General features: G+C 55.7%; 1 protein-coding gene across 1 annotated transcript; it reads right to left on the reverse strand.

The window, feature by feature from the left end:
- Window positions 1–1,210: 1,210 nt before the first annotated feature.
- Window positions 1,211–24,895, reverse strand: LOC119106918 (monocarboxylate transporter 2; the record flags this gene model as incomplete). Its single annotated transcript, XM_037230270.1, is given in 9 exon segments — window positions 1,211–2,161; window positions 3,096–3,302; window positions 4,979–5,153; window positions 9,583–9,714; window positions 10,152–10,317; window positions 12,907–13,071; window positions 13,594–13,762; window positions 21,727–21,961; window positions 24,825–24,895. Coding segments are annotated over 8 exon segments (1,983 nt in total). The 3' UTR covers window positions 1,211–1,409.
- Window positions 24,896–25,237: the final 342 nt, after the last annotated feature.

Raw genomic sequence — 25,237 nt, forward strand, 5'->3', positions numbered from 1 at the left:
CCGTCAATGACAGGACACAGTGACACTTTATTCTACAACAGACACGAATGACAGATCATATAACACCCATGATTGTGTATAGATTCGAAGAGCATCACGAACATGACCTAAGCGCTCAGTAACAGTAACGCAGCCATACTTGGCACAATGGGAAGAGCAGGGAAACCTGACTAGCTACTTCTCACACGCGCTGGACACGACGCCGTGTGGTCGCTAATACTGACTGACTAGACGTCCCCGGTACACTCCACCAGTGAGAAACAGAGCCAGCGTCACCGTCACAGACACCGCCTGGTATCACTCCATGACCCGGTACCACTCCGTGACCTGGCACCACTCCGTGACCTGGCAACACTCCTGGCGGCACTCCGTGACCCGCTACCACTCCGTGACCTGGCACCCCTCCGTGACCTGGCAGCACTCCGTGACCTGGCAACACCTCTGGCACCTGGCAGCACTCCATGATCCGGTACCACTCCGTAACCTGGCGCCATTTCGCGGTCTGGCACCACTCCATGACCTGGCATTACTCCGTGACCTGGCACCATTCCGTGACCTGACACCACCTCGGGACCTGGCAGCACTCCGTGACCTGGCAACACTCCGTGACCTGGCAACACTTCTGGCACCTGGCAGCACTCCATGACCCGGAACCACTCCGTGACTTTGCACCACTTCGCGGCCTGGCGCCACTCAATGACCTGGCACTACTCCGCGACCTGGCACCACTCTGTGACCTTACATTCACGGCAAGGCCGACTCGGGTGCCAGCAAGGTCACTAAAAAAGGACACTTGCAGTCCAATGGATGAATGATGATAACAGGAGAGGACGCGATACACGCCGTCACATTGATAAATGTGACAAGGACGTAGAAAAATCACCACAACCGATGCCAACATCTACCTCTGAGTATGGTCCAGTGAACACAACCACCGAACCACAGACGCCAAGAGCAGCCCGGCCATTTCAAAACGGATGCACGTCGTAACGGGTCCTGTAACCACACAAAAGGACAGAACATTTGGAACGAGACCACCATGTCAGTTAACCGTGCTCGTGAGGCATTTGGCTACATGACTCAAAGGTCTGGCCTTTGATGAGCGAGCCACCGCGTGAGACCTGTAGAAGCAACAACACGCCATTCTCATTTGATAATTCGTCACAGAAGCATTGAATACGCACAACTTGCACCGGACTTAACTTGAGTGCGAGTGAGTGGCAACCCACGTCCAAATTGACTGGGGACACTTCTCTCTTCAGCGTCACAATATATCCAACTTTTAGCACCGACCTAAAACAATTCCCTCTCACGTCATCCCACACGTAACAGCACTACCTCAGCGGGAGCGCGTGGTCAGGTGACCTGTGACGCACGGCCGTCAGCTGGCCGGACGTGCGCCGCAGTCATCACACCGACGTGGTCATCTCGTCGATCACACTCATCTCGTTCTGCGGCCGCCACTGCGCGCCGTTGCGCAGTATTGAGCCCCTGGGGCCGAGCGGCGGCGGCGGCGGTGGAGGCGGCGGCGGCGGCGGCGGCGGGCGGCGGGCCTCCTCCTCCAGCCGCACGGCGCCCAGTCTGCCGAGGAACTCCGGCTCACTAACGCTGACCGCGCCGGACAGCTGCAACGGCCGCGCCAGGAACACCGACTCGCCCGGCCGGCCCAGCGAGCGCTCCGTGTGCAGCAGGAAGTTCTCCACCTTATCGCAGCTGGTGATGCAGTCGCCGGGGAAGTAGTAGCTGTAGTTGTCCAGCTGGTCCAGCAGGCCCTCCTCCGAGATACACGTCAGTCCGTCTGGCACGCGCTCCAGCAGCGCCCCGTCGTCTAGCACGTCCACCGAGTTGGCGAACGAGATTGACTTGCCGACGCGCTGCAGTGGCGGCGCCCGGCCGAAGGCTCCCGACGAGTGGGCGCTGCCCTCCTCCGGCGGGAAGGCGCAGGTGCACACCTTGTGTGCGCTGTCATGCTCCACCGACAGCTGGCACGCGTCGTGACCCGACGACAGCTGACTGTCGACGGTCGTGTACGACAGCGACGTGTCCATCTTCTTCAGCTTGTTGCGGTACAAGTTCATCATGAAGAAGACGCACGCGCTGAGCAGGACCATCACACTCGAAAAGTAGTAGCCGGCCTTCGGGCTCCGACGGTTGATGTAGCCTGAAGCGGGCAGCGGCGTGGTCTTAAAGCGCCGACGTTCAGAGACAAGAGTGATCCGGACATATAGCCAGACTGTGCTGACCCCGTAGCTGGTTTGGGCATCGCTGCTGCTCGTGAGCATTAAACTACCAACGACAGCAGCAGGACTGACAGCCGGGTACAAGGAAAGGTCCACCTGTGCCCGTACACCGTGCCGTCTGCCATGTGACACCCGTGTACCATTTCCAAAGCTGCAGCGCGTATTTGGGGTAGTCCCGCAGGTATTTCACTACTTGACGGATATAAATTTCTAGTGTACTCTGAAGTATGTATGCCCAAATTACGTCAGGTCATTGGCCGGGTCTGACATTAGTGCGCGGTGCAATCAAGTGTGGCACCATTCTGTCCTGTTGTTAGCTTTTGCAGACGTAGGCCTTTCGTTTGATTTGCAAGTGATATGGATATAATCATGTGTCGAAAGCCAAGCTCGACCTTTCGGTCGGCTTTGTTTAGTTTTTAGCGGGACATGGCCACCGGGTCATTGGCAAGCGGTATCCTAATTTCAGAACGGAAACCGATGAGCACGCAGCCTTGGAAAGGTCACAGAGGCCCACATCTATCTAGCAGTGTTTCATGCATCCAGCTCTATTCAGTCCTGAGATAGTCGTAAATAGTTCAAAACTACTCCACTGTCGTCTATAAGCTGGAGCTGAGGCTCGCCCGCGAGGGGATCACACGGCCCATTGCTCCGCTGCCCGGCGTCGAGCACTTACGGGCGGAACGGCCTCAAATAAAGCGGAATAAAGGACTCAAATGGCCTTAAAATAAATCCCAACCAATCGCATGCAGAATGAATAGCGCTCAACAGCTTATCGGGCGGTGACGTCACTGGTGTTGGCATCGATTGAGCATGTGGCGCAGAGGCGCCGACTGGACGGCCTCGCTCGGGTCTCACCGGTGATGGGCGCCGCCACCAGGCAGCTGAGGGAGGCAGCCGCCTGCACCAGCGCCCAGGCGCGGCTGAAGTTGCGCGCTCGCACGCGCTCGAACGTGTACACCTTGATGGCGTACCGGTAGCCGCCCAGCAGGACACCGTACAGCCAGGTGAAGAGCACGTAGCCGTGATAGCCTTCGATCACAGCCAGGGCGAGCAGGCTGATGCCTGCGGAACGGCGGGGAGGGGGAGGTGGTCAAGCTTCATCAAGCAGTAGGTGCAAGGGAGAGAGGGCTCGGAGCTTGTAATGATTCAGGTTCATGAAGTTGTAATCCAAATGAATCCGCAAAAATCAGACAAGCCGGTCGATCGACATCACATGAAGTGTTGGCGACCAGCGAAATAATTGTAAAGCGCTCGCCCCAGATCCTACGCTGGGATTAGACAATATCTTGAATTCATGTGCTGTACTGATGAACAAACAAAAACAAACCGTGGTCACCCTCTATTTTATTTACTAATTTTGGGAGAAAATCTGTTGCCTTCAACGAGAGACGCACGGGAGGGGGCAGGTAGAGGAAAAAGCGGACCTGATGGCAGCACAGTTTACAAACAGTGCGCCAGCCTCCGACGAACTCAGTCATTAAGCCTTGATTACTGACAAATGTGCGGGTGAAAGAACTCAGACAAAACAGGGAAGCAAAAAATGACCCTTGAGGGAAACAAAGGCACAGCGTTGGAACGCTGCCCCGCAAGAGAAATGATCCTCTCGACAAAGAAGACAAAGACCGGACGACAACATAGGGCGGACTCTGGCGTCGTTCGGGTTTGCGGTCCCGCTTCGGGCCTCAGCATGGGGTAAGTCATCAAGCCAGGGCACTTGTGCTGCGTCAGATACGAGACGTCAGCTGCTGGATGTGACGGAGACTCGTCACGAAGCTGTGACGCTCCGCGGCTCGGCTCACTGTGACTGCGATGTGGTGGTGCGAATCCCGGCCCGTCCCAGCGCAGCTCGGCTCGGCTCGGCGGCCAGCCCGACGCGGCGTCCCCTTCCCTCCCCCTCACCCAGCCCCGCGTCTGCGTAAGTGTCGGATTTCCCGCGACCGCCGAGCTCATGACGGATGATGGGCCCATCAGTCACGCAGCCAATTACGACGGATTTATGAAACGGGCGTTGAGTACCTCCAACACCGCATGTCCCGGCTTTCCTCCGATCTGATAATACAAACAGCCGCGACCGGGGGCGGGTTCCTAGGGCGTGTACGTGATGAACGGGAACGTTGCGCTCAAGATACTGGGACACCAAAAACAGGACGGCACTTTTCCAGTCTGATACCAATCATTCAGAGAATGGTTTAGTCGTTCATCGTTAACACAAAACACGCCAATGCCCGACCCGGAACGGCAAACAGCTCAGAAAGCTACTCCATAGTTCGCTCAAGGGAAGTCATTCAGTATGTTACTGGAATTATTTGCATGCAAACAGCCGGTTTACATGCACGATGCAAATTATGGATGCCTCAGCGCCATCAACCACATGCAGCTACACATGCCATAGACTCACTGCATTATGCAACCCGGACAAGTACCGCTTTAATGCATCTGCAACGGTATCGACAGTTCGCCTGCGAAAAACATGGAGCAGGCGGGCGTAGACGAAACCACACCGTGTGAGGATGCCAGCTAACCGTCATGAACACACGAACGGCCATGTAGCGAGATGCTGCACAGGGCCGCATGCCAGTCAGCTCGTCATGCAAGGTTCATTGCCTGCAATGCATGCATGTCGGGAATACTGCGGGCGTCGTCTACCTGTGGCGAAAAAGGTGGCCCGACAGAGGTGCTGTCGTGGGGCTCGGGACCGCGCGGGTCTCATGGCGGTCCCCTGGAGTAGAGTCACTTACTGATGCCGAGAAGGGTGGCTTGGCAGAGGTACTGTCGTGAGATCCAGCACTGGGTTGACGGCCGGACCACAACGACGCCGCAGCCCAGGCAGCCCAGGGCCAGTGCCAGCCCCAGGAAAGTCTGCAGGAGGCCGAGAGAGCCGGCGTCCAGTCCCTCCTCTTCACACTGCACCATCTGAGGAGGCGGGCAGCGTCAGATGGTGTCCAGTCTCTCCTCCTCACACTGCACCATCTGAAGAGACAGGCGCCCCCAGGCGGTGTCCAGGTCCTCCTTCTTACAATACACCATCTGAGGAGACGGGAAGCGTCAGACGGCGTCCCGTCCCCCCTCTTAACACTGCTCCATCTGAGGAGACGGGAACCGTCAGACGGCGTCCCGTCCCTCCTCTTAACACTGCTCCATCTGAAGAGACGGGAACTGTCAGACGGCGTCCAGTCCCTCCTCTTAACACTGCTCCATCTGAGGAGACAGGAACCGTCATGCGGCGTCCCGTCCCTCCTCTTAACACTGCTCCATTTGAGGAGACGGGAACCGTCAGACAGTCTCCACATCCTCTTTACACTGCTCCATCTGAGGAGACAGGCACCGTCAGACGACACCCAGTCCCTCCTCTTTACACTGCACTATCTGATGAGACGGTCAGACGACGTCCAGTCCTTCCTTCCTGCACCATTCAAAGTGATTATTTGCTCTCCCTGACCCTGCTCTGCACATCAATGACGGGACCGCGGTTTTCGAGTTGAGAGCGGGGGGGAGGGGTATTTCCAGGGGGCCTCCTGGACAAAACGGGGCCTCTTTTCAGAATATTCCTCCCCTGGGAAGTGTCATACTCTAGGGGACGGGGAGGGGGTTCGCGTGGCCCTTTATCATGTTGATGCATACGTCAATACCAATCCTTCCAATGCCTGCCAATCCAGAACAAGATCATTACAAGTCACAAAGCGGACCTCCAGATCCCGCACAGGGCGCCATTGCCCCAAAGCAGGCCACACTGACCCGGAACTAGGGCCATGTTGTGCATAAGTGCGCCTCCGTCTCCAGAAAAGGGGTCTGTACCAAACACCACCTGTCAATTTCATAGAGGCATCTTATGACCCAGGGAAGGGCCTTCCGGGTCCGAGTCAGCACCTCCTAGCTCCGTTATGGGGGCGTCCTTGATATGAATTTTGGTAATTTATAAGAAGCAACAAACTCCCTGGTTTTGGGAAAGGCAGGCCTCTCAGAATTTAAAAGCGGAAAAACATAGTCTTGCCCCCTTCTGCTCCTCCCTGCTTCGCCACCTTTCTCTTTGGCCTCATTGCCTGAAGATAGACCAGATATATTGTTGTGTCATATCATCATCTAATCACATCTATATATGCCTGATTTGTAATTCTTTAAAATGCGGGGTATTTAATGGCACAGAAAAAACACTGTCATCGACGTATCCTTAAATCCAAACATGAATTAAACAGCACAAGGTATTTAATGAGGCCTATGAATTGCTAAATATCCATTGTCCATAACACTTCCACCAACGGAAAATACGTCGATTCCATTGCGTAAAGTTTATTATTGGGTTCAGTAAATACGTTGCTACATGTGATGTCAAACATGACGGGCATCATACCTATCCATCAATGGTCAAACTCTGTAGCTTCGCTGAATGCCATCGTAGCTCAGGAGACTGCCAAAAACCCCGCACTTGTAACTACCACTGCCTAGCTACACCAAGCAGCGGTGCGTCCGGCGTGGCTGCCCCCGAGGCAAGGCTGCCCCGGTGGCCGCCCCTCCTGTGCCACCCCGCCTGGCAGTGCCGTGGCGCAGCCCTCTCTGGCCTGCTCAAGACGGGTCACTTCAGCGGAACGGCAATTATTCATCGGCCGGAGACGCCGGCAGCCGGCGAGTTTAATGACCGAACGGCGTCGGTGGGTCGCCGTGCTCGAGGTGACATCCCGCCCGCGACCTGCACGTGCCGCCCGGCGCCCGCCCCGGCCGAGAAAACGGAAATCACAGCACTCCGGTCGGGCTGTCGGGACGCCGCCCAGACTGAAGAGAGCCTCTGTGAGGGCTGCTTGCGGGGGCACCTCTTGCCGTTCCGCACGATTGGTGTGAGGTCTCAGCGCCGATCTAAGTCCACGGTGCCCCGGTGTCGTTCATTGCGGTTCTCCGGACGTGCCCGGCGTGATACCCGCCTCTGGACGGGAATAGCACCTTCTCAGGGCGCTGCTGGCGCCAGATCGGCAGATTAACTCGTCAGGGTTGAGGCGACGGCGGCCCAAATAGAAGATGAAAGGTGCCCGGGAGCTCCTCGGATCGTGTAGACGAGAGCCGACACCTCGATCACGCGATCCTCGGACCGAGCGCTGAGAGGCGCACAGTCCGTCACACGCCTCCGCGAAGCCCCCGAGAGACGCCGGCTCTCAATGCAGCGCGACGCTCGGGCAGGCCGGCTCCCGCACGAGGCCGACGTTGGGCCGCTCTGGCAGCGTCCGGGCCCCGCTCCAGCCGGGCTCCTGCCCAGTCGGGGCCGCCCGGTGCGCCGGTGCAAGCGCACGCGGCCGGGGTCGCGTCGCGGCACCGGCCGCCGCGCGCCGCTGTGCGGTCGCCGCCAGGTGACGCGCGCCGAACCGGGAGGCTGCCGTGGCGCCGTGCTCTCCTCCCGCCCGGCTGACGCACACGCGTGGCGAGACCCACGCGGCCGGACAACGCCGCGACCCTGGCAGCGGTGACACGGCGCGGCGCCGCCGCTGGCTCGGCGGCCCGGCGCGTGGTGACAGCGCCGCAACTAAATCAGCGCAGGCCCGAGTTATGCGGCGGCATTCCTGCGCGCCGTCCGGCCCAGTGCCACACGCCTCTGGGACGACGCCGGCGGCGCTCCGGTCGGCGATAATGAGGTGCTGCCGGCGCGACTTTGAGTTCAATACCGGGCGGCACCAAAGCTCGTAACATCAACAGATACTACTGCACGACACGAAAGCTGGGCCGAGCCCAATTTAAAGCGCGAGTATCAGGCTGATGCCGCGTCGGAAAATTTCACTTCGGCCTGACTAGGGGCTAGGAGAGAAAATCGTTGGTTAAGCTGTATGGGTTCAAGCTGTCGGTGCAGTAAATCGTATATCCGGGTCACTCTCGTCGAGCTGGCGCCGTTAATCCTGCAAAGCTGGCCTGTCACTGGCAACAAATATAGCCGTGCCGCAATAAAGTCTCGTTTCCGGGTCATTTCCCATCTGTCGCTGAGCTAGGGAATTATTAAAAGGCCACGCGTTGCGTCAGGCTGGTCGCCTTCGAGATTTGCGAACATAATTATGCCACCATCCCTCGCTAATAGATTAATTCTGAAATATGCGAGGTCGGGAAAAACAACGGCAGAGGCAACAAAAATGCCGTAAAATCATTGATGCCCTTAAACCGGAGCAGCTGTCCCAGCTGGTGACAACATGTTCGACGGAAATCAGTAACGGGCGGCACGGAGCCGTTCATGAGTTATGCCACAGCTTATCGCCCCGTTGGTACAGCACAGCCTCAGCAATGGAGTGGATGGGACGCAGGCTTCGACACGCAGAGATTGGCAGGCACCCTAGGTTTGGGGGACAGCACAAGCGGGTTCGATTAGGGCCGATTGCAATGTTCTTTTCTCGGGACGCCATTGGGCTCATGACTTGGGCATCCGTCTCGGCTCATAAAAGCCGAGGATCGAGATAAAAGTCGAGGATTGGTCCCAGCCACGAGCTCGCAGTCTCTTGCTCCAAACGGCGCATCTCGTGCTCAGATCCACTGTCAGCGCGCTGCGTACGAGCCCGGCTTGGTAGTACGATCATCGCAGGTGCACGGCACGGCGGTGCTGGGCTGGACCGCCGTGGGCCCAGCTGAATACTATCTCCAAACTCTGCACAGTTTTGGTAGTATAATACGAGTGTTATAGATGCGCGCTTCGTCTCGAAGCTGCCCTGCATGTCATTATTTACGGTTACATGATAAAGCCGTCTGCATTTGGATGGGGCATGGCAGCGCGGCAGCGTGCCGTTTCACAGATACGAACCATGACACGATTGCCGACATTTCTACGCATGGCGCTAAGTTGTCAGCAGAAAGGCCTCTTTTACCTCCACCGATGCGGCTTCCGAGCGGCCATACAAAGCGACCATTCTGTGTGACCTCACCGGCAACATGACATCTGTGATTTCTGTGCAGTTTCGCTAGTCACGCATTCTGTGTGACATCGTCAGCGATGCGACTCCTGCGCGACTTTACCAACCAATGCGACTTTTGATAAACCCTACCATCTGTAGGCCACCAAGTCACATGACATGACATGACATGGCATGACAATGAGCATGACACGATATGCAGCCTGACCAAACTTAACCAGTTCGGGCAAATAACCAATATAATTGACGCGCCCTGAATTCACAAATACACGCCAGCCTAACCAGTAATGTGGCGAAGCGTAACACTGCCAAAACATGGCCTATGTATGACTTCACAAGCCAGGCGTCGCACAGTAACCCGTGCAGTCACGTGACCGCCTGTGTGACGTCACCGCCCACCCGACCCAAGCGTGCCGTCGCGGGTCGGCGACCCCCGGTGCACACGAGCGGCAGCACGAGTGGCGCCGTCTCACCAGCAGTATGACGGGAGTGTAGATGCCGAGGCCGCCGAGAGCGGCTGACATCACCAGCACCTGCACGGTTCGCGCTCGCAGCACACTCCAGTCCAGGTACGGGGGCTTCTCCTCCGGCTTCGGGTTCTTCATCTGAAACCAAGTCAGCCGGCTCTAAACGCACGCTATGCCGGCACATTGATTTCAGTCTCACAAGCGTGAGCATGAAACAGATTTGTCAGTGCAAAAAGAACCAGACACCCGCATCCGCTCCAGCAAGCAAAATCACAGTCGAGTCCAATTTCTAACATCCGGCAAACCTCAAGTGGGCGTCTGGATGACTACGCTCTGACACTGCTCGATAGACAAGCGGGCATACGCTGAGAGTGCCTCTTAAAGTTGTAAAAAGCACGCTTACACACACGCTGAAATCGTTAACGTGAGGTAGAACCTGCATAACGGGAAGGAGACAGTCGTAAAAATGTCCACAAGTAACGGCCGTCCTATGAATCAACCGCACAAAAACGTCTTCTCATTAGCTGTATCCCCAGCCCAGATGATTGATGTCGAGGCAAGGGCGGCTCGCACACCTTAAACTCCTTTTTCTCCTTGACTTTTCGTTTCTGGTTTTTTAGATGAAGTATCGCTCTCCTCTGCGGATGATAGAGCGACGCGGACCGATAGAAGATGCCGATGATGAACGTGCTGAAGACGATGCCGGTGATGACCTGCAGGCCCAGCCGCCAGCCCAGCCACCTGCCGTGACACAGCGTCCAATCACACCCCAGTACGCAGCTCAGCTGCGTTCCTGGCCATGGCTGGACCGAAGTCGGAGCTACCGGACATATGTACTTGTGCGTTGCACACAGTTCAGTTAAAATTTCACAAATTGTTGCGTTTTAGTGACTGCACTTCGTACCGTGCCAGAAAAATGACCTTTTGACTTTGCATGACCTCGGGCGTGATTTCTAGTCATTTGAAAGGGGCGCATTGGACACCACAGACATGAATGGTCACGTCATGCGATGTTAAATCACAATTAAAAACGCCGTTCAGATCACGAGCCTCGTTTCTGACCTCTGACCTGGGCATGCGCGGCCTTACCATAACCACCGTTTCTGACGCTCTGACCTGGGCATGCGCGGCCTTACCATCACCACCGGTTCTGACGCTCTGACCTGGGGCATGCGCGGCCTTACCATCACCACCGTTTCTGACGCTCTGACCTGGGGCATGCGCGGCCTTACCATAACCACCGTTTCTGACGCTCTGACCTGGGCATGCGCGGCCTTACCATCACCACCGTTTCTGACGCTCTGACCTGGGCATGCGCGGCCTTACCATCACCACCGTTTCTGACGCTCTGACCTGGGGATGCGCGGCCTTACCATAACCACCAGGCATGCTTGTGTTAACCTGGAGTCATTCGTGTGGGACCAGCTACTCGGCTCTTGACAGGGGGCCGAGTTGCATTCATTCGTGGAGCGAGACCATCGGCTTCCAGCGAGGTGAAAGCACACGAGACGGGCAGGTACTACAGCGCAGGGCAAAGCCACGTAAGCCATTTTTTTCGCGTGTGAAATGCCCGAGTCGCTGCGAAACAGTCCGTGCTTATCTCGTTCACTTTAAGTTCGTTCCCGATCGAAAGCTCCCCTTCCAAAATATCCCCAATTCGACTCCCTGTAGATTGTGAAGTACTTGGTTCCACATATGCCACGAATCGTAATATTCATGGGCATTGCTGCCATGTTGTCTGGTTAGTATACGGGTGGAATTCATCCTAGTATGAAGGTGCGCATCGCCAGTGTCAGGGCGTAACAAAACACACATTGATCGTAAGACCCATGGCTTGCTGTATTCCATGGACGATTACTTCTGCAGCGTACAATGTCCCGCCTTGAAATGGCTTTAGATCACTGCCGATGCGTCTAAAGACATAGGATTGCCTGAGGATAATAAGCATCTTATAAAGACGAAGCGACCTGGCAGACATCTCGGCAAAAAACTTGTTCCCGGGTCAGGCTACAGTCAAGAAAGGGCAATTTGTTGTGGTTTTATAATTGACCTATTAAAATGGGATCTTCCAAGGAGTTCGTGCAACATCATTTCAAGCAATTGCAGCTCCAAACAATATGTGTATTTGCTCGATGGTTTGGGATGGGCGCAAAAAGTAATGAATTGTGATGAGGGACGGCTCCCCGGGTATATATGATGTGTGTTAGGCCCGCCTGATCCGAAGGCTGCCTCAGGAGGGATTTGGTCGGGTATGAGTGGGTCGGTGGATTGGGGTCAACTGCCCGAACCACGGCGTCTCCATCGTTTGCCTTCAGCGTTGTGCTCACGTTGGAGAGTTTGTAAATGTGTGACAATATTTCCTGGCGCTAAAATGTGTGTTATTTATAAGAGCCAAGGCGTTATGCAAGTATTTGTTATTTCACGGCTGGGGTGAGTTTGTGAAGTCTGTGCGAATGGGTGCGAGAGCTGGGCGGAACACTCATAACCAAAATTGTTCACAGAACGTGCGCCACATTCGTAAATAACAAAACGTAAATCATAACCTCCAAAATTGTTGATATCTCAGGTCATGAACACTTTCTCCAATTGTGCCAAGACTGTCAGTGCCAATTGCTTGCCTTTGGGTACGCCGATGACTGAACTTTGTGGCATTTTCAGAAATCCAAGTTTTATTGATTCCGAAGTGCCGATGACAGCTAAAAATCGTAAGTTACCCTGACATATTATAACGTTTCTTCGGCCATTGACAGTATAAAACAAATGCTACCCTTACAAGTAAAATTTCAAAATGAAACTTATCTCACATATCTCACAACGTGCATCGAGTCGTGCTCCGTCGGCTAAATAATTGTTGCAGTTGTCTGACCGAAGGCAGATCGTCCAGTACAACAGGCAGCAAAGCACATCTTCGTAATGACGTACATGAAATCAAAAGCACGAAAATGAACACGCTCTAAAATTGAGCACGTAATTAAAGCATACCTTGCTCGAACAAAGACGGAAGGTATAAGACGAGATCATATTTTGAAACTTCGAGGCGTTAGTGAAAATCACTGAAACAGCACTCACCGACTGTTAATATCGCGTTGCATACATGCATGCATGCTACTAGCTAATGATTGAAATATTATGCAGATTACTGAGCCAAAAAACAGTGAACCGCTGGGAACTTGAGCTGGGACGCCAACCATTCTGTGATGTACATCACTGAGGACAAATACAGCCTAAAAGGAGGACGAGGAACTGAGTGCCAGCATCAGACGTTAAGGTCCAGCGTACCCGCCCACTGCGTCAGCACCCAATGCTGATGTAGCAGCCAGGTCCACGTACCCCAAGCTGTACCGGAGGATGGTGGAGACCAGCGTGAGCCCGATGCCGGCGCCAGACTGGACGATGATCTCCACAAACTCGCGGCGCCGTTTGAAGTACTGGCCGGTCATCAGGTCAGACGTCTCCCGCGTCAGACCCACGCCGATGCCCATCACGACGCCGTAACTGGAACACAGCGCCGCGGGCTCAGCATCACTGACCGGCGGTACAGTATCACCCACTGCCGGCACAGCGTCACCCACCACGGCCAGGGCCCCTCACCGCGAATCACCGCGTGTTACTACGGTCACCGGTTGAACGGGGCCGGACCATGCTTAGACACCATCGCGCCGTCGAGCCTAACCGCAGCCCTATCCTGCCCAGCCGGTTTAGAGCCGCCTGATCTACTTTTCAAACTGATCACAGCGACTAACCAAGCGCAACCGCGGTTTTTTTCGTCGCGTCTGTCTGTGTCCGTCGCCGGCAGCCATGACCGCCGGCAGTCATGAACGCTGGCAGCCATGACCGCCGGCAGTCATGACCGCTGGCAGCCATGATCGCTGGCAGCCATGATCGCTGGCAGCCATGACCGCTGGCAGCCACGACCGCCGGCAGCCATGACCGCTGGCAGCCATGACCGCTGGCTGTCTCGGCCACCGGCTGACCTGAGGAAGACCCGACCACTGGCAGCCTCAGCCACCGGCTGACCTGAGGAAGACTTGATGCAGCTGCTGCGCGAACGAGGTGAAGAGACAAGCGAGGGCGGCCACCAGCCCGCCCAGCACGGCTGTCAGGCGGGTAGACTTGCGGCGGCACAAGCCGACCACGGCCGGCGTCACCAGCAGGCTGACGCTCAGGTTCAGACTGCCCAGCCAGACTGCGGGGCAGGGGAGGTGGAGTCAGACAACGGGGACACGGGGGTCGGACCGACTAGCAACCCAGACCACTGTACGGGGTCGGACTGACTGGTCAGACTGCGGCGCACGGGAGACGGGGCCGGACTGGCCGGACTGCGGCGCGGGGGACACAGAGACAGACTGCCCAGCCAAATTGCAGTGCATCGGAGACGGGGTCGGACCGGCCAGACAGACTGCGGCACATGGGCGTTCAAGATCATCGTGACGGGCCAGACTGCAGCACACGGACGTGCAGAGTTAGACTACCCCACCAGGATGCAACACAAAGGGTGCGAAGTCAGACCGCCCCGCCAGACTGGAACAAGACGCGCATACAGCTTAGCATGACGACACCGTGTAACAGGTGTGTAACAGGGCATCAAACATTCACGCACATTGCACTAACAGGGATAAAGTGTCTCAGGGTACGTCCAACGCATCATAGTGTCAGACCACGCTGTCATGTGAGACGGGGAGCAGGATCACACAGAGTGACTTGGTGTTACAAACCACAGAGTTTTGAAGGAGCGGGTTTTCAGCTAGTCGGGAACGCTTTGTCTTAGTCGCACATGTTAAACGGCGGGATATGGCGTTGGCTGTAATGCCAGGCCGCCATCGCTGTTGGACGGCGGCTGCGGATGGGGAGGGGAGGCATGTTTCCTCCGAGCTGGACTATTGCCACTTAGATTTCAGTGATAACATGCAGGAAGCTGATGCGACCTATCGATCGGCATTAACTTGTGTTATCCTAAGGGACCAAAATAGCTCGAAACACCGTAATGACGCATCGCATTGTTAATGCGGACTTACAGGATCGTGAGAAGCGTCATGAAATCGCCCATATGCACGGAGAGGCCTGCCCAGAGACAGGCGGCAATACAGAGCCGTAGGGCCGGCACTGCAGCGGGCTCGCGGTCGGCAAGAAAGGTCACGCAGTTGGCGAAGGTCACAAACTTGCTTCTCAATCCTAGCAATGCCACTAAACAACTGAATCATACCATACTCTCAGAGCAATCATAGAGCGGTGTAGTTTCTGGATAACTGAACGTGTTCAAAATGTGGGACATCAACAACGAGGGTGTCGACAGTAGATGTTCAACAATACAGGTGTCGAAAAATGCTGCTCACGTGGGAGTCGATCTCGACACACTGTGCGGTTGAAAGCTGTCAAGTTTTTGATGTTCGCAGGCCCCCAGGAACATAGGCACTGTTATTGGCGTTCTGAATACGGCATTGAGGTCGAAGAAATGGGGGTTGAACAAAGCGGAGTCAAATATATGCCTGGTCCCCGAATAGCCCGCGTTAGACGTTTCCAAAACGAGTCCAGGCTGTGGGCGTGCCTTTGGAATGGCCCATACAGCTTGACGGATGTCTCGTAATTGCAAAATTATGCGGTCACAGTGTATCCGAGTCCTCGTCCGTTGATGTTGGTGATATACTGAGGATATAAAATGCAGACGATTCAGAAACGAGAACATTTTTGCAAAAATAAAGTGGCGCCGACCGACAATGGTGTCCAACTGTAATGCTGCAATATTTCACGCGATCACTTCAATCGCTTTCAACCGAACCACCCGCACGCTATAAGCCCTGCCGAAATACCATAAAAAGAAAGGAGGTCAGATCTGCACCGTGCGGCAAGAGGGGCCCATGCTGCATTGGCGGCGCTCTGCATATCAAGATGTGCGGCGGCAAGCGTGTCCTGATTGAACTCCTGATTCGTCTCCCGATTGGGCCCCTGATTTAACATTCAAAAACGCTTCGGTCGCCGATTCGGTCTCGTCACTTGCGCATAAGGACTCCGGGTGGTGCTTTTACTGCGCCTTGCGATTCCCTGAGCTCGGCGCACACGCTCACACGGCGCGCGCGCCCACACACGGGGGCGTAGTTTCGCCACATGAGTTAGGTGGCCAGCAGTGAAAATGACCCAGCCTTCCCCAAAACATCCCAAAAACGGGTTTATTCCGGACTGTGCTTATTGTTTCCCAAGTGTTGGGGGGGGGGGGGGAATGAAACTCCCCCAACTGAAAAAGAAACTACACCCCTGCCCAGACGAATGCCGTCGTGTGCATAGCGATCAAATTCCATCAGCCTATACCAGTGCTTCCCACGCACCTACCAAAGAGAGAATTCCCTAAATGAAGTCCGAGTACCAGCTACATTCTTCTGCTTTGCGGATTACTACCGCACTTGACGCTTCCTGGCCAATTGAATAGACTGGTCCATCGATAGCTCTACAACGCCCGAAACTCCGGCGAAGCGGACTTCCTTTCGACGGACGGGACGGAGAAGAACAGTAGGCAGTGCTGACTGGCGGTTGACAGAGATGCGGGCAGTGTTGGGCGACGGCAGCTCGGCGCCGACGCTGCTGACGGTAACAGCGCCGAGCTCCACGCCGGGCTCGGGATCAGGCTCCCGGCCTGGCGCCACCCTCCAGCCGTCCGCCGAGCGTAGCGTGACGTGGCGGGTGTTACGGAACCGGTCGGGTCCGCGTGCGAGTGTGGTCCGTCGAACCCGGCCCGGACTGACCCGGCCGCTGGGCCCTGAGGACCTCGACCGGCGGACGGGCCCTCACTGGACGGCACGCTCCCACGGACCGACTGATCCATGTGACGGACCACCGCCCGGTGAGTGATGCATGACGGCGGTTCGCACCGACGTGCGGGGACAACATCCAAACCCACATCCCATCAGCAGAATGACGGACGATCAAGACCAAAATGACTCCGCTAAAATCATGTAACTGAAGGAATTCGGACAAATATCTTAGCGCATCCCAAGACATCCCTTCGACATGCCTCTGTTAAGTGGTGGTTGTCATTTAAAACAACACAACTGCGCTGACCGTAAATGAGCGGTGGTCAAACGGGATTTTGAACGGCGCGCACTTCCGAACGTCTAAATCGAGTGGAACTGCCGGAACCTCAGAAAATCTGCACACCCTGTCGCGACTCTTTCAAGACTGCATGAGTTTGGAAGATCGATGTGGCGCAGGGAAGTGGAAACAAAGTGACATCTATCAGCGTCCTTTGGAGCCGTGGGCGCTGGTGAGTTACCGCCCGGCGCTTAACAGAGAGCTGGCTGCCGTTACTGGGCGTGACGCCGCGGCGGCCGACACGGTGTCGGCGCCTATGTACTGTCCAGACACACCCAGGGTGCCGCTGGTCGTCCCACGCTGGAGCCACGGGATGCTCGCAACGGCCTCAGCTCCGTCACGTAAACCAACGGCCTCAGCTCCGTCACGTAAACCAACGGCCTCAGCTCCGTCACGTAAACCAACGGCCTACCGCCTCTGATCGGATGAGTCCAGCAAACCTGCAGCAAGCTTCAAGGAGATAAAAGAAGTCTTCAAAGACGTGGCGTAAACGCTCCATGAGTGCATCGCGGTGTCTGCTCACTGTTAGCCCGTGAGATAGCTTGTGGGACCACACACACATCCGGGTATTGGCAGCAGTTTTGAGTCAGGCCGATACTCCACCATCTGCACGTGAACAGTTTCTTCATCAGGGCTGAGAGAGCAAGCCTATTGCAACGGTCGCTTGGCATCGGCACGGCGCACCCGCACCATCCTTTCTCTTGGGCTCGCACCATCGGCAGGCGTGCGCGGGTTTTTTTACGCACGTCCTTCATTAATCTCGCGGGTAATGGTGACAGATTAATCAAGGCGCGCCCAGCCCAACAAAAACCCACTGGCAATAACTCGGCGCTCATAAGCTCCACCGGGGACCCATGGGCGGCCTGGCGCGGAAGTCCCCGACACCCGCTGTTCCCATCACGCGTCGGCCGGTGACAACGAGCGGGCGCTGCAGAGGCGCGGGCGCCGGGCGGACCCAAGGCCCTGGAACAGGAGTGACACGGCCCGCCGAGACCGGTCTGTCCGGCGCCGCTCACCGGCCTCACGAGCCCGTCCCGGGCCGGCGTGCTGTAACCGAGAGCGGATTTGTGGCATTCTGGGATGTGGACTCGAGCGAGTGGATTCAGTTTATGATCTAATCAGACTCGGAATCGGGTTCAGCAACAACAAATCGTGGACTCGGATTCACATTAAGTCTCAAGACATCAGGACTCGGACAATAACATGGGCTACTTGGTTCCAGAAGCCTTGGTCTCTGGTCGAATCTTCTATTTGAATTCAATTTCCAGACATAGGTTGAGGAAAAATTGGGTAATATCATGTTTACACAGCTGAAAATTCATAGAAGCATCACCAATGTGAAATATTAAAAAGCTTGTGGGACTAAAACTTAACGCAAACACCGGGATCAAAAGTAAGCAAATCAAGCAAAAAGCGTCCCCACTGGTAGTCACACGTACACCTACTACCCAGCATCACATGCGACAAAACAGATCAATGTTGTGAAAACGATGATCAAATTCGGCATATGGGCGCACACGACAGAACTCGGCGTGCCTGCGGCCGGCGCCGTCAGAGCCGGCGGGCCGCGACCAGCCGGTGGCGCCGCCCAGCGGCGTCGTGGTGTGAATAAGAAAGAGCGCCGGGAGAGAGAAGGAGACCACGTGTCAGGACGGCGACGGTCTTTAACAGACATGGGTCAGACCCACAGCAGAAGGGCAGGAGTTTTCATTACGGCACCTTTTGAGTCGTGCTGGCTTGGGCGCGTCAGGTTTATCTCGGTTTGCTTTCGGTTGGATGCAGCTCAGTCCGCGACTTAATTTTCTGTTTTCTGTTGTTAATGTACGGTTCATTGCGTCGCTGGAATGGCGGGAGGGGCACTCGTAGTTACCTGTTCTTGGGTAACGGTAAAGAAAATAAACAAGGTTGGATAGGACAATTAGGTTTGGCTAAGGTACGCAAGATTCCAGTTTTCTAGGCAACTTATATTTTTATACGCTGTGAACGTGGCGTGAGCCTTCTTTTCATGGTATTAATATACCCCTCAACTTCGATACGCATTCCAGTGGTGACCCGGCGCGGCGGCACGTGAGGTGACGGTCCAGTCAAGGTATGATCAGAAGGGTCGAGATTCGTTTACCTTATTGCAATTACAAACCGATGAGATTTCAGAATCTGACAGCTTGACATGAAGCTACCGTTATCTTGAGCGATCCCGTGACAAGCTATTGCACTTTGACTCTTACGTTTTAAACTCAGACACGGACTCGGACTGAACATCGTACGACTCACACTCGGACGCGGGACGCATGAGCTCTGAAAATGATTGAACTCGCCCATAGATTCAAAAAAATGTGACAGATACGAACTAGGCTCTCGAGCCCGGCCCGAGGCTCGTAGCCAGGTCCTTGGACCCAGCCCAGACTCGTAGTCAGGTTACTGGTTTCGGCCCAGACTTGAAGTCAGTTTGCCGGACTCAGTCAGCTGCCTGACGCGGGCCGGCATCGGAGCCGTTTTTGCCGGCGGACCAGGAGAGCCGGCGGTGCACGTGCGGCCCGCTCCGGTGGCGACACCTGGTTTTTGCCGCTTGGTTGGCGGCTCGCCGCAGTCCAATTAGCGCGGTAATCGTGTTGGCATTAGGCGGAGCCCTACTGACAAAAAATGACGAGAGAGGGTGGCGAAGAGCGGTCGCGCTCAGCAGAAGTGCGGCGACGCCAGGTGCGTCATCACACAGAGTCCCAGCTGCCGTCGATTCATCACGCAGGCTCAGTACTGCTGAAGGATTAATCATAGAACACATTATTTATGGGTTGCTTAATGGGGGGATCTCCAAGGGCTTCTAGTTGCTGTTGCCATGTATGCGATCACGCTATCCGAATGTCGCCCAAGTCAGAGAGTAGGGAAACTGTCCATTACGTTTCAAGAAGTATTTCTTTGACGATATATGCAATCAGCTGCTAGATAAAGATGTTGGGATACGATCAGGTATGACCTGTGCATAACTAGACGCCAACTAAATACCCTGCTTAAGCATCTGACCTTAATAGAAATGTTGTTTGGTCCACGTATCTCAAGAGTGTTCTAACAGGATGCATCTAGGATCAGTGGTCAGTGACGACGATTCTACTGGATACAAAAATAGTTGCAAAGTTTATCGACGCTATCAGCATTTCCACATCCAGCTTCATTCTCAGAGTTGCACATTACCCGCTTGAACAGTGAGCCGACATCTATGTGTGCGGCATGAACGTTTGGAGCACGTTCTCGTCTTTACCCGGGACGACAAATAATTATCCGACCAGGGGTGGCCGGCTGGCCAGCCGCGAGCTATAATAATCAGTGGTGGCCGGCTGGCCAGCCGCGAGCTATCCTGATCAGTGGTGGCTGGCTGGCCAGCCGCGAGCTATCCTGATCAGGAGTGGCCGGCTGACCAGCGGGCGGGCTCTCCTGATCGGTGGTGGCCGGCTGGCCAGCCGGAGACGCCTCAGCAGGGTCGGTCGCCGCCGGACCGGGTACCCCGTCAGCTCCCAGCCCGGGCATCTCTCAAGGACCGGGCCGGCGCTCCGGTCAGCAGCTGTCGCTCCGGTCAGCAGCTGGCGCTCCGGTCAGCAGCTGTCCACACCTGACGAGGCGGACCTATTCATTTGTCATTGCCAGATGTATTGACGCACCAGCTGGACGCGTCTATCTAAAGCGGCGACCGGCACGCCCGTCCGGTAAAGCCCGCCACGAGCCGGCGCTCGATGCAGGGGCTGGCGCGCTCCCCGGCGGCTGTGATTGGTTGGCACCGGCTCGCCGGAGGGCCCGGATAGCTGGCCATCAGATCCAGCCTCTCACACGGTTCACCGAGTCATGATTGTGCTGGGCCTCGTTAACAAGCAGCGCGTCGGGACTTTGGAGCAGCCGACTGATCTCGATACCATTGCTGGGCTCATTAAAATCGGGGACGGAGTTTAACTGGCGCGTTGTTGACGACATGCTGACGCTGATAACAGACACGTGTGCTGCGGTCTGGGATAGAAGACTGAACCGCAGCGAAGTTCTCACATGAATAGGAGACGACGGAAACTCACTTATCTCTGCCCGTGACTTAAGTGCAACGTATAGCAAGCCAAGCAATTACTATGAATGAGAGAAAAGTACCCGATTTCGTATGAGTGCAACATCCACTTTGCAGCCCGCAGAGCCAACATCAGCAGCAGGAGGTAGCCTGCTTTTTCCTGCTGCTCTCAGCGCCGAGCCTCACGCCGGTGTACGCCCCGGCTGCAGCGTGCGCCACTTCCCGCCCGGCCCGGCGTCAGTGACCAATGACGGGTTCGTGACGACAGACCGAGCCGCAGATGGGAATCGACGATAGCCGGCGCCCCTGATGCGTGGTGGGCCGCGGCCCCGCCCCGCAGAGCTGACTCACCGACCCGGCTCCTCAAGCACGTCCCACGCCGCCGCCCGAGCCACGGGGAGCGGGCACGAGCAGCGACACGCGGAACGGACCGTGACCAGGCGTGTGCACAAAGAAACGGAGCGCGGCCGGGGTCAAGCGAAAACGGGCATCAGAGGAACACACGCGGGAACCGGACGTGACGCGGAACTGTAGGAATGAGGCATGACCAGCAGCACACAAGAGCGGTCATACCCTGACACTACAGGGGCGGAGCAGGAGCAACACAACAGAACACCATGAGCGGAGCAGGAGCCACAAAACAGAGCACCAGGAGCGGAGCAGGAGCCACGGAACAGAGCACCAGGAGCGGAGCAGAAGTCACAGAACAGAGCACCAGGAGCGGAGCAGGAGCCGCAGAATAAAGCACCAGGAGCGGAGTGGGAGCCACAGAACAGAGCACCAGGAGCGGAGCAGAAGCCACAGAACAGAGCACCAGGAACGGAGTAATAGCCACAGAACAGAGCACCAGGAGCGAACTGGGAGCCACAGAACACCACGCAACGAGACAGCGCCAAGGGACAAAATGTAACAGGACGACTCGGACATACAGGGACGGGGCGGGGTCAGAGGTCACGCCGGAGCGGCACAACGACCCGCTCACGTCCACGCCCCGACCGGCACCGATCAGAGAACCAAGCGGCGTCACTCACCGGCCTTCATGTAGCTTTCGCGGCCCCAGGCGGCCAGCACGTGCAGCAGCAGGACGCCGTAGCTGAGCTGGAAGCCAGCGATCACCAGGTGGACGAGGAAGGCGCAGCCGCACACCACCCAGCCCCAGCCACCCTCCGGGTAGTAGTGTTGCCGGATGGTCGACGTCTTGGGGTCGTGCCGCCGCAGCCCAGGGATGCGCTTGTGTAGGCTGTTCATCTCGCGCTCGTTTATTCCCTGCGGGTGGTGGAAAGGTGAGTGGTGCGGAGGGCTGGGGGACCGGCAGGGCTGTCAGAAGGGAAGGCAGACGGCTTAGAGAGGCTGGCTGGGCCTAACGTGGTGGTCTACCCCTGTTGACGGAACAGTCAGGACGGCCAGGCGTAGCAGGTGGCGTTCCCAACCGTTGTACGGTCCAACGCCGGGGTGGTGTCAACGGCCAAGCGCTATAGCCAAATAGTCAGGGCCGGTTTCTGCATAGGAGTTCATTTACTTCCCGCGGAGCTGGGAATGTGTCGACCATCACTTCTGTCCCCGTGAGTCATCCTACAATATGTGCTGCATACGATAACACGACAAATAACACATGCCGTCATAGTACGTCTGCATGCTTCGCTGCAGCTATATATCATGTAAGTTTGAATCATATTATTTACGTCAGATCCCGATGCACGCAACAAGGTTACGTGCTATTTGCTGTTGCATGCTTTCTTGTGTGGCCACACAGTTATAAGAGATATATTACGCTATTTATACAAAGCTTTCTGCTGTGGATGAAGGGCAACAAGTATGGCTAATCTACCATACTATTTACCTGGGTTAAAACATAGCTCGCCATTTGAATCTTGTTATGAGAGCTGTTTCATTAATATATGACAGGCTCTCAGATAATACGGGTGGCCGTCGCTAGTTGAAAAGGCAACGGAACCCCATGGCTTTATCAGGCACTTTCCTGCAATGGACTTTCCATTTGTGGTAAAATCTGCGACCAGGTGCAGGCGACGAGCGGAATATATTGTTTTATGCAATGTATTTCCGCTGGGTGTTTGCATACATAATAATTGGCTAGCCTGCAAGACAATATGCAGATTTGTTGCAGAAAGACGCCGCGATGCCTGCTGACACCCTAAACCCTCACGAAAGACCATCATGCATCACGGTCAGATAATGTAGGCATCAGTAGCAACGTAATTGATTAGTAATCGGAAAGTCAGTCAATTGATAGGTATATATGCCAGGCATGCATTTATGAACACTTTTATCTCGAAACATGTGCTCACGGGGATGCACGTGAGTTGGTTCCATATGCAGCTAAAGCCAAAGCCAAGCCAAGCCAGAGCCAAAGCCAGCTAGGTGCAGGACAGCACCTGGAACAAACACATGCACCGTCTCCCATAAGTTGGCTATCTCACAGGTGATCCCATGGTGATTCGTCAGTGGAGCTATGAGCTACCCCTCTATATAGCTGCTTGGCACCTGTCCCTAAAAGTGCATGGTTAAGCAGTACCACAGATTTATGGTTGAGAGCGCAAAAGTAGTCGTTTTGCCTTAACACAGAGCAGCTTGATGTTCCTCATGGTCCCCGGATGCCTTCTTCAAGTCCAGGAAAAGGTGTCGCACGCTCTGCCTCAGTCGTCGCATTTCAGCATGCCGATGGCAAAGTCGCCAAAGATCGTGCCCGACAAGGCAGCCATTAGACGGTGCTTGTCAGCCGGTATGCGGGAAAATCGGACGGGTGGGTCACGCCACTTCGGAGCCACCACGAGCGAGCGAAGCGCGCACGTTAAAACAAGCCGGTGTGCGATTGGCGGGTATGCAATATATATATATATTATATATATATATATTATATATATATATTATATATATAATATATATATATACCCCTGGGCTTGAAGCTGAAGGCGGGTCATTCCGTCCCACCCCGCGGTGATGACGGCAGTCAGCAGCGGCTGCAGGAGCTGAAGTCGGCGAGCCCAGCTCGTGACAGCGGCGGTGTGCGCGCTGGGGAGTCTGACGGCGGCGGCCCCCCGCGCGTCTGGCGCCCCCTGACCGGCGCGGCGGACGAGCCGGTACGGCAGTGATGGATGGGCCTCGGCCGGACCGCCGCCGCTGGCGGGGCCACACTGCCGGCAGCCGCAAAGGCCGCCGCCGCGACGCCAGTGCATGCCGGGCACGCGGCCCATGCAGCTGTCTCTCGAGCACGAACGGGGCACGATTAGCTATTCCATGAGCCAGCGAGCCTCTGCGATGTCAAGCTCGTCGACTGAGTAGGGAATCCCGACGGTTTAATAGAGGCCTCGGGTGCCAGCCAAGGGCTGGATAATTGTGCAATGTAAATCAGTACACAACATCAATAACACATATATGCTAATTTATTCGACATCTGCCTTAATGTGCTTCACCATAGGTTTATAGAAATAACACCGATAATGGGTGATTTTCTCAGAAGCTCAAGTGGAATCATCAAACTTAAAAAGTTGTTGCAGCTCGCACGTCACGTTGTTGATGCCTGCCAGTGGGGGGGAGGGGGGGGGGCGTCGTACTTTTCATGCAAAAACGGCCGTCATATCCTCGCAACGCAAATCACAAGACTGTGTGAAAAGCCAGTGGCGAGACTGCTGAGAAGTCCGGCCATGCGCCATCCGTCAGCGCTGAGTTAGGTGAAGTTAGCTTCTGTAACAGCCCATCCTGCCATCTTGGGCACCAATTAAGGCATGATAGCGCAATGAAGCATGCCATCAAAGCTTATGGAATACCAATCAATGTATTGGTACACGAAGACTGTGTGGCCTGGTAAGAACTGCGGCGTGGTTTAAGACAGAAGATTTGTCTACCATACCAGAAAATGCCATCAGTTCGTTCCGTTTGCCTTCCCGTTCTCTTCCTCTGCTTGCATATTTTACGCACCTCTCTCCTTGTCCCCCCCCCCTCTCTCTCTCTCTCTCTCTCTCTCCTTCCCGTGCCTCTCCCCTTTCTCTCTCTCATCCTCTCCTCTGTTCTCCTCCTCTCCCCTCTCACTCTCCCTATACTTCTCCGTCCCCTCCTCTCCATTCCTCTCCCTCGTTCCTATACCCTTCTATGCCGCTCCACCATCACTGACCTGGTAGGCTTCGAAGCCGACGCTGTCTTCGCTCGGCTCATCGTAACGTCCCCGCGGAGGTGTCCGGACCTCTGTAACGAGAGAGACGGCGTTCAGGGGCGGGCCGCACTCAGCGAGGAGGCCCCGAGGAGGATCTCAGCAGCTTCGACCTCGGGCCCCCGCCGTTGGCCTGGCGCGTCTGGTAGGACCGCACTCAGCGTGGAGGCCTCGAGGAGGCTCCCGCAGCTTCGACCTCGGGCCCCCCGCTGGCCTGACGCGTCTGGGTCGGACCGCTCTCAGTAGGAGGCCCCGAGCGATACTGACGGTCCCAGCCAGGATCGATGAGGTGCACTGACTCAACAGGTGTTCATTAAGCCATAGCATGAGTCAAGCGGCACTACGTGGACTTGCTTGAATCGGACCAGATCAGGCCT

This window comes from Pollicipes pollicipes, unplaced genomic scaffold (genome assembly GCF_011947565.3).
Source record: "Pollicipes pollicipes isolate AB1234 unplaced genomic scaffold, Ppol_2.1 Scaffold_6464;HRSCAF=7665_pilon_pilon_pilon, whole genome shotgun sequence".
Taxonomy (NCBI): Eukaryota; Metazoa; Arthropoda; class Thecostraca; order Pollicipedomorpha; family Pollicipedidae; genus Pollicipes; species Pollicipes pollicipes.